We start from the raw sequence: 14,601 nt of genomic DNA, 5'->3' as shown, positions 1-14,601 counted from the left end.
TTTTATCTTCCATAGGCACTGTAAAGCAATTTTAAGCTTAACTGATTAAGTGGTATTGAGAGGAGCCTATGACTTAGCCTCTGTTTCAGGACTTAGGAGGTTTCACTCAGATATTTGAAAGGGATGAAATTTTACTATTTTGGTTTTGCCCCTCTTCTCAAGTCTTTAAGTTGCTCTTTTCACAAGTTATGTGGAAGAGTTGCTTGGTACTAAAGTACTTTTCCTCCACACCTCCCAAATTAGATACTCGCATTTGCCATGCAATCAAAGCCCAGGGTAGTTATGTATTAAGTGCTGCAGGTGTAGAGGTAACACCATGTGAACTGAAGAAGCCAGGGCAGGGACATGGAATTTGACAAGATTTTCTTTAAAGAATACTTTTCAAAAGACCTTGAGATTGTAAATGTGTGATTCCTTCTTGGCTGGCTTTTTGATGAAAAATGCACAACACTGAATGAGTGAAGTCACAATACAGAACACTCACATAGTCCTTCTGTACTTGGACTAGTGAATGCTCAGCTGCTCCTTGGCTTGTAATTATCTTTTCCTGTATTTTTTCTTTCTTCTGCTTCTTTTTTTCACCTTTGTTTCTGCTTTTCATCATACCTTGCAGTCGTCTTCACGCATTTCACCTCATGTGAACTTAATTTCCTTTTATGACAAGGTTACTCATCTGGTTGACCAAGGGAAGCCAGTTGATGTAATCTCTTTGGATTTCAGCAAAGCATTTTAAACAGTTTCTCACAGTATCCTTCTGGACGAAATGTCCAGTATACAGTTAGATAAATGATGCAAAATGCAATGGGTGAATGGTTGGGCTCAAAGGGTTATGGTAGATGGGGTTATGTCAGGCTGGTGGCCAGTCACTAGCGGGCTTCCCCAGAGCTTCATTTTAGGGCTGGTTCTCTTTGATGTTTTTATAAATGACTTGAATGCAGGGCTTGAACATACACTTTGTGTATGTTGCTAAATCAGGAAGAGCTATTGACTCCATGTAGGGTAGAGAGGCCTTGCAGAGAGAGCTTGACAAATGAGAGAGCTGGACAATCACCAACCACATGCTCTTTAACAAGAGCAAGTGCTAGATGCTGCCCTTGGAATGGGGCAACTCTGGCTGTATGTACAGACTGGGGCAGGAGAGGCTGAAGAGTGGTCCCAGGGAAAGAGATCAGGGTCTTCAGGTTGATGGCAAGTTGAATGCAAGTCAGCAGTGTCCTTTGGCAGCCAACAGGGCCAACCATATCCTGGGGTGCATCAGGCACAGCACTGCCAGCTGGTCAAGGGAAAGGATTGTCGTGCTCTGCTCTGTGCTGGTGCGGCCTCGCCTCGAGTACTGTTTGCAGTTTGGGGCACCACAATAAAAGGATATCAAAGTATTAGAATGTGTCCAAAGGAGAGCAGTAAAGATGGTAAAGGGTCTAGAGGGCAAGTTGTGTGAGGAGTGGCTGAGGTCCCTTGGTTTGTTCAGCCCAGAGCAGAGCAGGCTGAGGGGAGGCCTCATGGCGGCCTGCAGCTCCCTCAGGAGGGGAGCGGAGGGGCAGGGGCTGAGCTCTGCTCTCTGGGGACAGCGACAGGACCCGAGGGAACGGCATGGAGCTGGGACAGGGGAGGGTCAGGCTGGGGGTTAGGGAAAGGTTCTGCACCCAGAGGGTGGTCGGGCACTGGGACAGGCTCCCCAGGGAAGCGATCATGGCGCTGAGCCTGACAGTTCAAGAAGCGTTTGTACAATGCTCTTGGACATGTGGTCTGATTTTTGGGTGGTCCTGGGCAGAACCAGGAGTTGGATTCGATCCTTGTGTGTCCCTTCCAACTCAGGACATGCTATGTTTCTGTGTGTTTTGCTTTTCAACTCCAATTTGCATGAATATTCTTAGGCACGCGTACATTACACTGAAGCATGAAACATTCGGTTACAGGACACATTGTTTTTATGCAAAGTATCTTATTGCAAAATGGAAGTTCACTGACCAGGTGATGAATAAAGATGTGACTATATTAAAATTAGGAAGTTGGGGGGAGATGAAGTCTTGTATTTCTCTTGCTATCTTCTAAAATTTTTGTCACATTTATCTGTAAAATGTGACATTTCCCAAAGGAGAGAATTTTCTTGACCTCTCCCCCCCCCCCCCCAGTAGTAATTTAGAAATTGTTAGTGGAATATGTTTTAAACAAAGATTATATTTACTTTTCGTTAATGTTTTTTCAGAATGTGTTCTTTTACTCCTTGCAAAAAAAAAATACTGCAGGAACAAACATATAAGAAGTAATTCAAACCTAAGCAGAAAAAAATGTGCAATAGATTAGTGCAGATCGTACAAAATTAGATTTTAAATAGACATAAATGCTAGTAGCAGTTAATTTCTATTTTCATTTTAAAAGTACGAATGCCTTTGGGATAGATGAGGCCCAACACATTTCTGTGATTAATGGCTTTTCCAATTTTGTTTTGTGTTTTGTTTTGTTTTGTTTACGTGATGCGTGCATATACTCACTTATTTGTATCAACAACTCTTGTACATTGTGTTATATGTTTGTTCTTGTTCCCTTATAACTGGAAGCTTAGATGGGAACGTAGTCAGCATTGGTCTCACAGTCTTTGGTATCCTGTCAGCAGGCACAGGAATTTGCACTCTTATTTTCATGATGTGTATGTGGTTGTATTTGTCATGTTGCTTTATGTAAAATTGTTGCACTTCTGGCTGGTACGTGGAAGCAGAAAAAGATTCAAACTGAGGCAGTCAGGTAGAGTTGTGGTTGACTGGATGGTTTAGGTCCCCGTGTGGCACTCCCTGGTTGCACAAAGTTACAACGTCACCTCTGGGTAAACTGGTGCAAAATGTAAGTGTGCACGACAGCATTTTGGACCGTGTAAAGGCATATACATTAACATACGTAAGCTGTTACAATGGATGGAAGGCAGTCTTTAAATTTATTTTAAATCCCAAGGTAAAATTTTAAGTTTTCTGTTGATTACTAGAATCTACCCAGTGGCTGTTGTAAATAGATTTCTTGTGCTACTTCTGGTCAGTTTGGAGACTGCTTTGTTTCTGAAAAATGACAAAAGATGGTTTTGGAGGTTATGGTTTTGTTGGTTGTGGTTTTGTTTGATTTTTACAAAAATCGAGTTTGTTGTATAAATATGTTCCTGAAATACATACAAATCACCTAATATTACTTCGGTTATTTTGTTCCAGTTACAGTTTATTTGATACTGTAGGCCACTGGCTTGCTATTCAGACTTGCTAGGCATGTGAAATAAGGCGCAAGACATGTTTTGGCTTCTCATGAAATAGTTTTTACTGTTTCACTAGTGTGATGAAAATGTGTCATGGTTGCATCATCTTGCTCTTCTGCTGAGATCAGCTGAAGCAGGTTCAGGTGTTCTTGACTTTCCTGTGCTTGGAGAAAGCTGAAAACTCACAGCAGACCAGAATGACAAGACTTCTCTGTGTTACTAGTTTCTCCCGAAAAGCTTTCTGAATTCTAATAGTAGGAGCTGAAAAACATGTTCTCTTATTTCAGTTTTTGACATAAATATGAAGGTTGTTCATGCATGTCTGGAAGTCGAATGTCACACTTCCCCTTCACTGGGGCTTCAAGACTTCTTAAGGTGGTTTATTGTTTTGCTCTGAGCAGCATGTCGGACTCTCCTCTTCTGGTGTGCAACAAGGCAGTCCCCCAGAATCCCATCCCCTTCTTCATTTTACAGAAGCAATAGCAGTTGTTTCTCTCTAACCTTTTCTCAAACAGTTCTATTATAAACTAGAATTTTGGCAAGTTCTTGTAGCAACAAAATTTCCTGGAGATAATTCATGCATAAAATAGTCATGATACCCAAAAGAGCTGTTTTTATTTTCTTAAATGGTTGGGCACAGAACATTCAGAAAAGCATTTATTACTTGCTTTTAGCAGGGATGATTCCAAATGCTTCCATTTGTAGGTCTTAACCATTCAGTTGGTAAGCAGTGACACTCCAGAAACACCTGGTATCAGGTGATACAGCATCTCTCTCAGATCATTGAAATGCTTAACTTCCCTGTAAGACAGTAGTATGAACCAGTCTTCCAATCTCTGATTCCCATTTCTTTCCAAATCTCTTCTCTTTTCTGGACTTGAGAGATCTACAAGAATTTGAAAACCCTGCCAATGCTACAGAGTATAGAAAGGGACCCTCCTTCTCCTTGTAAACGTTAACTTATGCTCTGAACAGTCAAAATCCTGACCCTTGTGGCAGGCATAATCAGCAGTCTATTCTGTGAGGGAATACCCTAGCAGCACCATACTTCCCTACATGCTTTTGGTAAGAGACGCAGTATGTAGCATTTTCAGTGTTTCAAGTTTCCTTAAAATTTTCCTGTACCCCTAAATTTCAGTCAAAGGTGATGTATGGCAGGTGAACTAGGAGAAACTAGCTGAGGAGTGCTGTGTGTGGAGTACAGCTTCCTCTTGGAGTAGCTGAACTGCGTGCCCTGGAAGTGAGACTGGGCATTCTACCACAGAGCACCACTCAGAACTGCCCTGCAGATCCACAGCTTCTAGTACAGGTTGTGGAAAGAACCAAAGCACTTATAGATATTTCCTGTGAGGAGATTGCTGCCGGGGTTGTTCAGTACAAAACCTTGAATGAAGTGACTAACTCAAAGAAGGTCTTTCTTCTGAAAAGTGCATGCTTCAGACATTAGTGGCCAATTGGATTATTTGTTTAGTATTGTGTGTTTAGATAACTAGAGATTCTGTCCTTCCAGACACACCAAAATCAAAACTGCATGCAGTAACAAATGCAGACTGGGATAGTCAAAGAACTTTCAACTGGCACGGTTAAGTAGGACTTCAAAACAGTTTTATATAGAATATTTGATTCTAGGGATTTAGATTTCCTTGTAGAAGAAGAATTGAAGGGAATTACTTCAGACTAATAGATTTTATAGTGGGGGAAAATAAATAGCTTAGTGTTTCTTTTTATTTCTCCAGTTCTTCATAAATCTCCCTTCTCCATTTTTCAGTCTACTTTCTCCTGGCAAAGAGAGACGTAATTCAAAATACACATCATTGACTGGGAAGATAATCAAGTTGGAATGAAATTCCTCTTGACTTTATGTTAATCAAGTATTCATTGATTATTTGAATGTGGCTTTTATCTTAAGCTTCAAGTGGTTAAATCAGCTCATCATACTAAGAAAACTGAAGCTGGAAGGTTACTGAAATAGAAATCACTCAACAGAAGAATTCTATGATTAATACATCTGAAAGATGTTTATGAATAGCAAAGATAGAGTCCATATAGAGGTCTCTTCTGCCACCTTGGAACATAAGTACCTAGCTATTTTTTCCTCTTTTAAAAAAAAAAAATCATATAGGTTATCAGCAGAATTTAATCAGTGGCAGCATTAGAGCTTAAGCAGAAATCAGGTTATAATCTAAATGCATAATAAAGAGATCGTTCATGTCAGGCTGTCCAAATCCAGTGACCAATAATTCAGAGACAGCTTTCATTTGTATTTATTATTATGCTTCTTTTCTCTCTCCTCAAAGCCTTGTCTGTGTGAGAACTGTCTTTAAGACCTTCTTAAAGGCTGTGCTTTACCCTAATTAAAGTTAACTGAGTAGATAATCTCAGCGCTTGGACTTTTTGCATCTGTCCTCATCAGACCACACAGCAATAACTCTAATCTTCCTAGTTTTTATCATGCTGGCGACACGTGGCTGATAACTCTTATGATTTTTTTCCATGTTAATGTTAATTATTCATCGATGTTGATAATTATGTTGCTTTCTTAACCCTTTGCCTGTCCCAAGGAACCTGGTTTACTGTAATCTATAAATCAGTAGCAATTCAGCCCAACAATAAATGATCAACTTTTCTGCAAAACCAAAGAAACACAATTTTTTGCATCAAATTTAAGAAAGACGACATTGACTTCATTCAAGATCTGTTCTAGAAAGCAGATTAAAAAAAAAAAAAAAAAAAAAAAAGAAATATATAGGGCCTTCCCCAGTATTCATTTCATCAGCTAAAGGAAGAAGCTGGTGGTCCAGCTCTAGTCTGAACAGCTAAGGGAAAGTCATTGATCCAGACGATAAATTCTGTTTGATGGCCCTCTAGATTTTTATAACGTTAAGCCTTCACAATAACATAAAAGATGTCTTTGTCCTCTCTAAAGAGATGGTTACAAACAGTTTTATACATAGAATAACAAATGCTGAAATTTGTGATAATGGATAAAATACAATAATGAAGTTACTCTTAAAAGCTAAAAACCATCGGAGTTTCTGATGGCTTTTGGTGATGTATTTTATCAGCACAGAGGTTTTGTAAGAGGTTTTCTTACTGTGAAATCAATTTCACCATACGCAGGTGGGCCCAGACTATCTCAAGATGAGTAATACATTGTCCCGGTGACTATTTTGTCAAAAGGTTATGCTGGAAAGCACAGGTTACAATTGGATTAAAATATTAAAAGGGTCATAATCAAAAGATATATAAAGATCGTAATACCATTTTGTTAATTTATTTACCTGTAAAATAACAACATACTACTGGTCATCAAGGTTTTTTCCTTGTCCTTAGAAAGTTAAAAGGTGCTTCAAAATTTGATATTGCAGTCTAGTCACTTGGTCGTTGCCTGTTTTTCCAAGTCTGGGGAAGTTTGTCTGAAATCTCCTCCTCCTCCTCATTTCATCAGTTCCTTTCTAATAAGCGCTTCGGTTCTGAGACCTCTCTTACACAATGTTCAATTCATATCCCTTTTCACTCTGTGTTCCCTGGATTTGCTTTTGCAAAATGAAGGAGTTTTGTCTTTCAGAGCGGGAAGGTCGCAGGAAGCGATTCAGGAGGTGTCATTGACCTTACACTGGATGATGAGGATGATGGCTCTTCCCAAGGTAAGAGAAATAGATTTTGCTAGCAGCAGGGGCAGTTGAGCTGCAAGTATTATTCCATCCCCTTGAATGATAGACAGAAATAAACATCTGTTTCAGTTCAGTGTATTTTATTCCTTGTTGTTTCTGTTATGCAAGACCTTTACTGAAGTATTCTGATAGGTCTTAAATAAAAGGAATCCTACACAGTGTAAAATACTGTCTTTAAGGTTTTTACCTTTCCCTTAATTTAAGCACTGTTGTTGTCTATGCCTAAATTTGTTAAACTCGTGGAACAATCTAAGAAGTTTGAATTGTTTATTACATTTTTGAAACTTCCTCTACATGTATTTCATCTTCGTTTACCAATTAACTAAGGACCTTTCCACAGTTGATATTCAGACATTAGATTGTTACAGCTTCTAATCTTTTTTTCCCCTGAATAAACAACTTTGTGTGCAAGAGCTTAAATACCAGATGCAGATCTGTTCTTGGCTTGGGGTCTGTATGCCAAGATTAGAGTAAATATAGTTGTGCTTTTATGTCCTTTGGCAGTGTGGATGCATTTCACTGCTGTGACTGCAATGTTGCAAGCCCATTTTCTGGCATGGAAATTAAGCCCCTCTTCTTTTCCATTTTGTGATTTAGATTTGTAGTTTTATTTATGCCTCCAATAGTAATGATTTCCATTTTATGTTCGTTTCCATAAATCAGATTGTCCTGTCTTCTCCAGTTCCAGAGTTTTAGTGAAGATGATACTGTTCATTCATCATTGGAACGTTTCCTTTATTAATTCTAACCTTAATCCTGAGCTTACTACATACCTAGTTTTCATTTTTTTCCTTGCTGATTTTTTATTTACGTAGCTAAAGAATCTTTTGCTACTTGTTTCTGTTTACTTAGTGCCATGTAAATTGGTCATCTTTTATCATTTCCTGCAGCTGGAATCTCAGCAGGACTCTTGATTTGTCAGGGACAAATGAACTTGCTTCCATGTGAAATCAAAAACAAACCGGGAAAAAAAATAGCGCAGACTGTCCTTGTTGCTTGAATGACTTTTTTATAGCCCTAGTGTGTCTGGATTCTTACTAGTTGAATCATGAGCACATCTTCTCTAGGTCATGACTAAGAATGTACTCATTCAAATTATGCATAATTTAAATCATGCAATGGCAGTTGAAATGTGCAGAAATCTGTACATATTCAAAGTGAGCACGTGTACGCATCTCTATAGGAATCTCTTCAAAGAATTTGCTGGACACTGGGAAATCTCTCATACCCATGTGAAATATAAGAAGTTTGAACTAATCACAAAAACCTGTTATTTGATGAAAGAGCAGGAAATATCTCAATTTGTGTTTTCAAAATGAGCATCCCTTTGCTGCTGCTTCTGTAGTCGTTGTTCATCAAAAGAAAACTGTTTTCATCAAATGGCTTCAGAGAAGTAGCTCAGCTACTCATTTACAGGCAGAAAGAGTGCAGAAAGACTGCACTTTCTGTTGTATTATCTTTGAGATCTCGTGTTAGGTTTATCATATAGCAGTTTGTGAAGGGCACTGCTACTTCAAGCTATTAGTAGCTGGTGTTAAAGACAGTTGAGTGAGACCATCAAAGTAGTCTCCAATTGCTAATCAATAAAATAATCATGTTGAGCCACACCGCCATTAACCCTGTTCTTAATGCTTTGTAATCTAAATGACATACTTAATGGATATTTTCTAAACATGTTCTTCAGTGCGTTGCTGATACGCTTTCTCAGGAGTATTTTTTATTTTTACGTTGTGTGTTCTTTAACACAAAGTGGTTCTCATAACCACTGAGTTAGTGGTTGCTGCATGTGCTTTTTTATTTAGGGCAAACCTTATTTGAATGGATGCCCTTAAAACTTACTCTCTTGCCTTGTGTTGTCTGGGTTTTGGTGGTACCTTCTCTGCCTATTACTACTCTAATCTAGTTTAAAAATCCAGCTTCTCAATTCTCCTTGTGGATAGAAGGCCTGTTTACATACAGGCTTGGACTCAAATGTATATTTTATGTTACAGATAAACTATAAAGCAGGAAAAAATACTGCTGTAGCAAATTACAGATACAGATACTGTATTTCTCACTTCTCCCAGTAATTAGTGAGTCATGTTCAGGAGTGTGACAATGTAATAAAATAAAACTTTTTAAAAAATTATAGAATCATAGAATCATATTGTTATTGTTATTAATTCATATTGTTATTGTTATTAATAAAGCAATTCCCCGTTATCAAGAAAATGGCATGAAAATTCGAAACAGCAACAGACAGGGCTGACTAATAGAGATTGAATAAAGGAAAGAAGCAGCAAATAAAAGAATGTAAGCATCAAAGGTAGACAAGAATTACCACTTTTTAAGAAACAAGTTGAGTACAGCAGTATTTAGGCCCTTTTTTAGGTTTTAGGCCATAGAAAAATACAGGTTTCCAAATTCTGCTGAAATACATAAACTTAATGATGATAAAATGAAACATTATGGAGTATAGGGAGGCAAAAGACTGGGAGGATGAAAATATGGGGAACTGAATGAAATTCCTACAGTTTGGTTTGCAGTATGAAAAGATGAAAGAAATGTCATACTAGGAAATATTTTTTGATAATCTGAATGATGGGAAAAAAGAGGTTAAATAGCTCTGTGATGTTCTAATTTCTGTTTGCTATTGTCTGTAACTTTGTTTTGTTTTAAAGCTGAGGCCAAAAAGCAGAATCAGACACCTGCTTCAGGATTGAGTATATCCACTCAGCCCTTGTCCCGCCCTGTGCCGTCTTTGCAACCAACCAGTCAGCAGCAAACAGGTGTGCCAACAAGTGGACCCTCCCAGACCACCATACATGTAGTACCTACAGGTAACTTCGTTTTACATCGTTGAATGTGCTGACTGCTTTTTCTTAAGCTAGACTCTTGTGTTCTCGTATTGTAGTAAACTTTTCAGGTGAATATTGAAAATGTTTGAGTCACTTAAGAATCTTCCATTCTAGTCAATATCCCTTTCTTTTTTTTTTTTTTTTTTCCTTCGTGGATGAAGTGGAAGGGAAAGATAGTAAGTCCAGATGGTTTGGAAAGAAGCAATTCAGGATTAAACGAATTCCACGGAGAGGAGAAAATACTGCTAAGGATGGTCCAGAGCAAAAAGAAGACCAGTAAATAGGATAGCCATGGAAATTCTTAACAAAACCTGATTGCATAAGTAAAAAAATCTGTAGCAATTATATTATTTGAGTAATAGAAGAAAAAGCATTAGCAACATCACTACTCTGTCTACCTGCACTTCACAATTAATTCTTCTGGCAGAGTGAATGACAAGGCTGACAATAAAGTTCCACACCTACTTGGAAGTATACGGAACGTATGTTTTGTATGCAGTGATTTTTTTTTCCCAAATGTGAAAAAGAAACATAGTTCCCCTTTAATTCTTTTTCTGTAGATAATTGTTGAAGATTAGATGGCATTAGAATTGTCTTATGACCAGCTTTTATCTTCTCTACAGCTATCCTTACACACAGGACTTCTTTTATTTATATACAGATCAGACTTAGTAATAGTAAAAATCCTGTTTTTTTAAAAAAACTTTATTTTTATTTATTTATTAAAGCAAGGGGGGTGGGAGGGTGTTTTATTTTGTTTGGTTTTATTTTAATTATTGTATTTTGACTTAATACAGGTTTTTTTAGTCATCAATCTGATTATTTTGGATATTTTGTTTATCTTTTCTGTTCTTATTTGGATAGATGTTGGCATTATTATTTCAGGTGAAAATTACTATTTGCTTAGGTTGTTTTCTCCTTTTTTGCGTTATCAAAAGCAGATAGAAATTTGCGGAGACAGCTTTTATTTCGCATGACTCAGCTGATTGGTTTCCGAAGGAGGTATGCACTCTGAGATAGAGATATCACTTTCATGTTGTGGAATTCCATTATAGGTTGTCGTCTGTTTTTCTTTTTCCAGCTCCGACAACAGTGAATGTAACTCATCGACCAGTGACTCAAAGTGCTGCAAGACTTCCTATACCACGGGCCCCTGCTAACCATCAGGTGGTCTATACCACTCTTCCTGCACCACCACCTCAGAATCCTGTAAGAGGAGCTGTCATGCCAAGCCCAAATTTAAGGCCAGTCAATCCACAGACTGGAGGTAAGGAATTCTTTATTCCATACACAATCCATAAAGGGATTCTTTATTCCACACACATTCTTTATTCCATACACAGCACAGCTTGATACATTCTGCCTGATGGATATGTTTTTTGTTTTTTTTTTTATAATACTAGTCTAAATTATAGAGGTTCTTCTTCTTACTGTTTTTTTCAATTAATGGACTTGAGAAGATCTCAGACCATTAAGAAATCATTCCTGCTGTAGATAACGTAGATGAGGAAAAAATGGCATGAAGTTATCTCAGGCACTGTCTGTGACAGCTGTGCATCTCTGGATGACATGCCCAATGCTTCACAAGGTAGTAGAAAGTAATATAATGAGCACAGCTATTCTGTAGAAGGATAGTTAGAGACCATTTTGTTACTATGCAGTAAGATTAAAATCTATTCATATGTACTAAATTATATTTGATTTCCTGTCTAAAAGTTCATTTTATATCAGGTATCCTAATGTGATTCCATAACAATGTCTGATGTCCTGTGCCCAGCAATTTTTGCAATTTTCTCCAGGCTTAGACAGATGAAATTTCTCACCAAACACAACCATTTCCGATACATGATTGAGTTTGACTAGAGATGTCAGCAAGTTTCTCTTGACTTCACAAATGTAACCAGTGTCTTCCCATACTAGTAACAAAAAATTCTGAAATGAATAAAATCTGTTCACAATAAAAAGCCTTTAAGTTCAATTACAGTTTATATTTTGCTAGTAAGTGGTGGATTTTAATCGCCTTTTTTAGCTCCCCACAACTTCTCTACTATGTTTAATTCAACTTGGTTGAACATGTTTCCCTGTTCTGTTGCACTACAAGGCTACATTTATGTGACTCCAGGTAATGAATTTTTTAGACACCATCTGTTTAAGCCAGACCTGGAACATTGTGTGTTTGAACAATGTAAGACTGTGCCTGCATAAAATAATTGATGCATTGTTCTGTAACACTTGTTTTTGGAAAAGAGAATATCCATGTATGTTTGTAGCAATTTAAATCAAAGCATCCCTTATGACTAGGTGCAACTGCATTGCCTTAGGCTGTGAAAAATCAGCTGTGCTAGTGAGGCAGAACTCGATCAGACAGTTCTTGAGCTATGTCTGTGAAGTGTTGGGATGAGGAATTCGAGTGTTCCTCTCAGACTACTTGTCCATATTCCTTGAGCTTCAGATACTGTGGTGCCATGCAGACTGGAGTTCAGGTTCTTCTGACTGACAGTATCTTCTGAGGTGTATGTCTACATCTTGTGTTCCTGCTGGTGAGAGGCAATAAAAGGCAAGGGTAATCTCTACCCACGCTTCGTTTTCATCATTGCTGCCCTTAACTACAAGTTAAGGGCAACAAACCTGTGTGATCTACCTGTTGTTCTGGAAGGAGTTTTGAGTATGTAATGGTTCATTTACTTAATTATTTTTAACAACATTTTCTCCTGCTGAGGCTAACCATCTGGTGTTCTTGTCCTGAGGTACAGGTGATAGTTAGCCTCAGCAGGTTGAAGACCACATTATTTGGAATACAGATTTCTTCGAGGCTTTACAATTGCATATCAGATGCAGATGTTTCACTCAGTGATAGCAAATATATATATATTTAAATTGGGTATCTTGATCCCTTCTAGCTGTCATGAGTTTTCACTTTTTAGCCCATCCTGCATTTTACCATCTTTGTTATACAGAAATACTGCTGCTGATGAGTTGGTTTATATTATCACTGAAATTCTTTAGTGTCAGTAGCAGGTGTTTAAGTAGTAACACCTCTATGTTGTGTATACAGAAGATTAATTTTGAGAATTCATCCAACATGTTTTGCATACTTGTAGTTTGTTCTTCTGCCTCATCTAAGTAGTATATCTACCTGATATTCACAAAGATGCACTCAGACAGAAATAATACTAAATTTGTACATTACATGTTCCTAAGGTATTTCTCTCCATCTCTCTTCAGATTATTGTGATTTCATATAATTTGTGTAATTTAATGTAATTTAATTTAGTATTACAGCTGTGCTAAAGCAGCACATACTCATAATCAAGGATTTTCATACATAAGGAATAGCCAGTTTTGATGCTTGTTCATCCTGTAGGAGTTTGCATAGTTTAATTAGCTTCTTAGACGCTCATGCTAATAGGAAAAAAATGTGAAGCGGCTAACTAGGGTTCAGCACTTTAATTTAACTACTTTTTACTGCGTTCTAAAAGCACTAAGATTTAGCACTGTTTCAGCTGTCTCAGAGTCATGATTTACTTAGACTTCTGATACTCATCACCCATGGTGATAACTTGATGATTATTCATAGACAGAAATTATCAAAGAATAGCTGTGGTTTCCTGAAATGTGTCTCTCTGTGAGCTACTCATTCTTTCTATTCAGAAGTATTAGAATGCTTGGATTTCATACAAATGTGGATCTAGGGGGTACTGGAGGTTGCCCCAGATTTTGTATTTCTAGACAGAAATAGAACAACATGCTGGGCAACTGATAAGAATGGGAAAAAAAAAAAAAAGAGAGAGCTCACAGAATATGCATGTCCTATCATTAAATGGACAAAATAATACTTAAGTATTATTTCTAAGACTTAGTATAAAATGAATGACTACTTGGTCATTTGCAAAAGTTGTGAATATTATGTACAAAGCTATAATATTACCTAGTTTATTCCTGCCAGCCAGGTCAGTTTGCTATGGGATTTAATGAAAAATAATTCCTGTGAGTACATATCCATAGTGGTGCTCATTCTGTGAGGGAAAACAATCTTCTTGGACGGTTACTTATCTTTTCTAGTTCTGTGCCATGCACAGCAGAGTCTTCCAGCATTTGAATACTGATATCATCCTGCTGCTGCAGTATGTCTTTTCCTGTCTGAATCCCAAAGTGATCAGATTTTCATCTTCATACTCAATCTCCCTGAATCTTCCCAACCTCCCCTCCTTACCCATTTCTTTCACGCTACAAAAGATAACATTATTCTATGTCCTCTGCAGACATGAGTACTCACTCTCTTTTACAGCTTCAGGGAAGGGGAGGTGGCTTTGTTTTAGCACAGTAATTCTGGTCTGGTGGCAGTTTGAGGAGCGTGTGTCAATTTGAAATTTGGTGTCATCCAGCTGAACCAAGGAGTTTGGCTTCCAGTGTTCTGTTTGGCTGATTTTAAGTATTGAACACCCAAGAGTGTATTCGTTGTGCTTCTTATAGGCATGACAGTACGAATGCCTCAAACAACTGCGTATGTTGTGAACAACGGACTAAGTCTTGGGTCTGGAACACCTCAGCTTACAGTGCATCATCGACCACCACAAGTGCATGCAGTGAGTACAGTAATTTTGAAATGAGTTAATTTACAGGCTTGTCTCTGCATTAGCATGTCTCAGATTGCTTCTTAGTGTGAACTGCAAAAAAGTGAAATGTCTTGTAGACACTTTCCAGACAGTTTACGTGTATAACACCACTATATCACCTACAGAAAGTTCTGCCAAGAACAGTGAAAGATGTGTGATCTTGTTAGCTTACACCACAGTTCTCCAGATCGCCATTACTGCATATTGAAAAATGATGCATGAATTGTCTGCAGGTGACT

At 37.9% G+C, this 14,601-nt stretch overlaps 1 protein-coding gene across 2 annotated transcripts in view; it reads left to right on the top strand.

The window, feature by feature from the left end:
- The window catches only part of ATF7IP (activating transcription factor 7 interacting protein), a 106,909-nt gene that overhangs the window by 85,449 nt on the left and 6,859 nt on the right, over nucleotides 1-14,601 (top strand). The window contains exons 11-14 of one of the 2 annotated variants that reach the window (XM_035335450.1): nucleotides 6,804-6,882; nucleotides 9,570-9,728; nucleotides 10,828-11,013; nucleotides 14,220-14,332. In XM_035335450.1, the coding sequence (XP_035191341.1) occupies nucleotides 6,804-6,882; nucleotides 9,570-9,728; nucleotides 10,828-11,013; nucleotides 14,220-14,332 (537 nt within the window). The remainder of the gene's footprint in view (nucleotides 1-6,803; nucleotides 6,883-9,569; nucleotides 9,729-10,827; nucleotides 11,014-14,219; nucleotides 14,333-14,601) is intronic. The other variant, XM_035335460.1, reaches the window with a different exon arrangement.

This window comes from Oxyura jamaicensis, chromosome 1 (assembly GCF_011077185.1).
Source record: "Oxyura jamaicensis isolate SHBP4307 breed ruddy duck chromosome 1, BPBGC_Ojam_1.0, whole genome shotgun sequence".
Taxonomy (NCBI): Eukaryota; Metazoa; Chordata; class Aves; order Anseriformes; family Anatidae; genus Oxyura; species Oxyura jamaicensis.
Note: the sequence above shows the minus strand (reverse complement) of the source record. Positions and strands in the feature narration are given on the sequence as shown.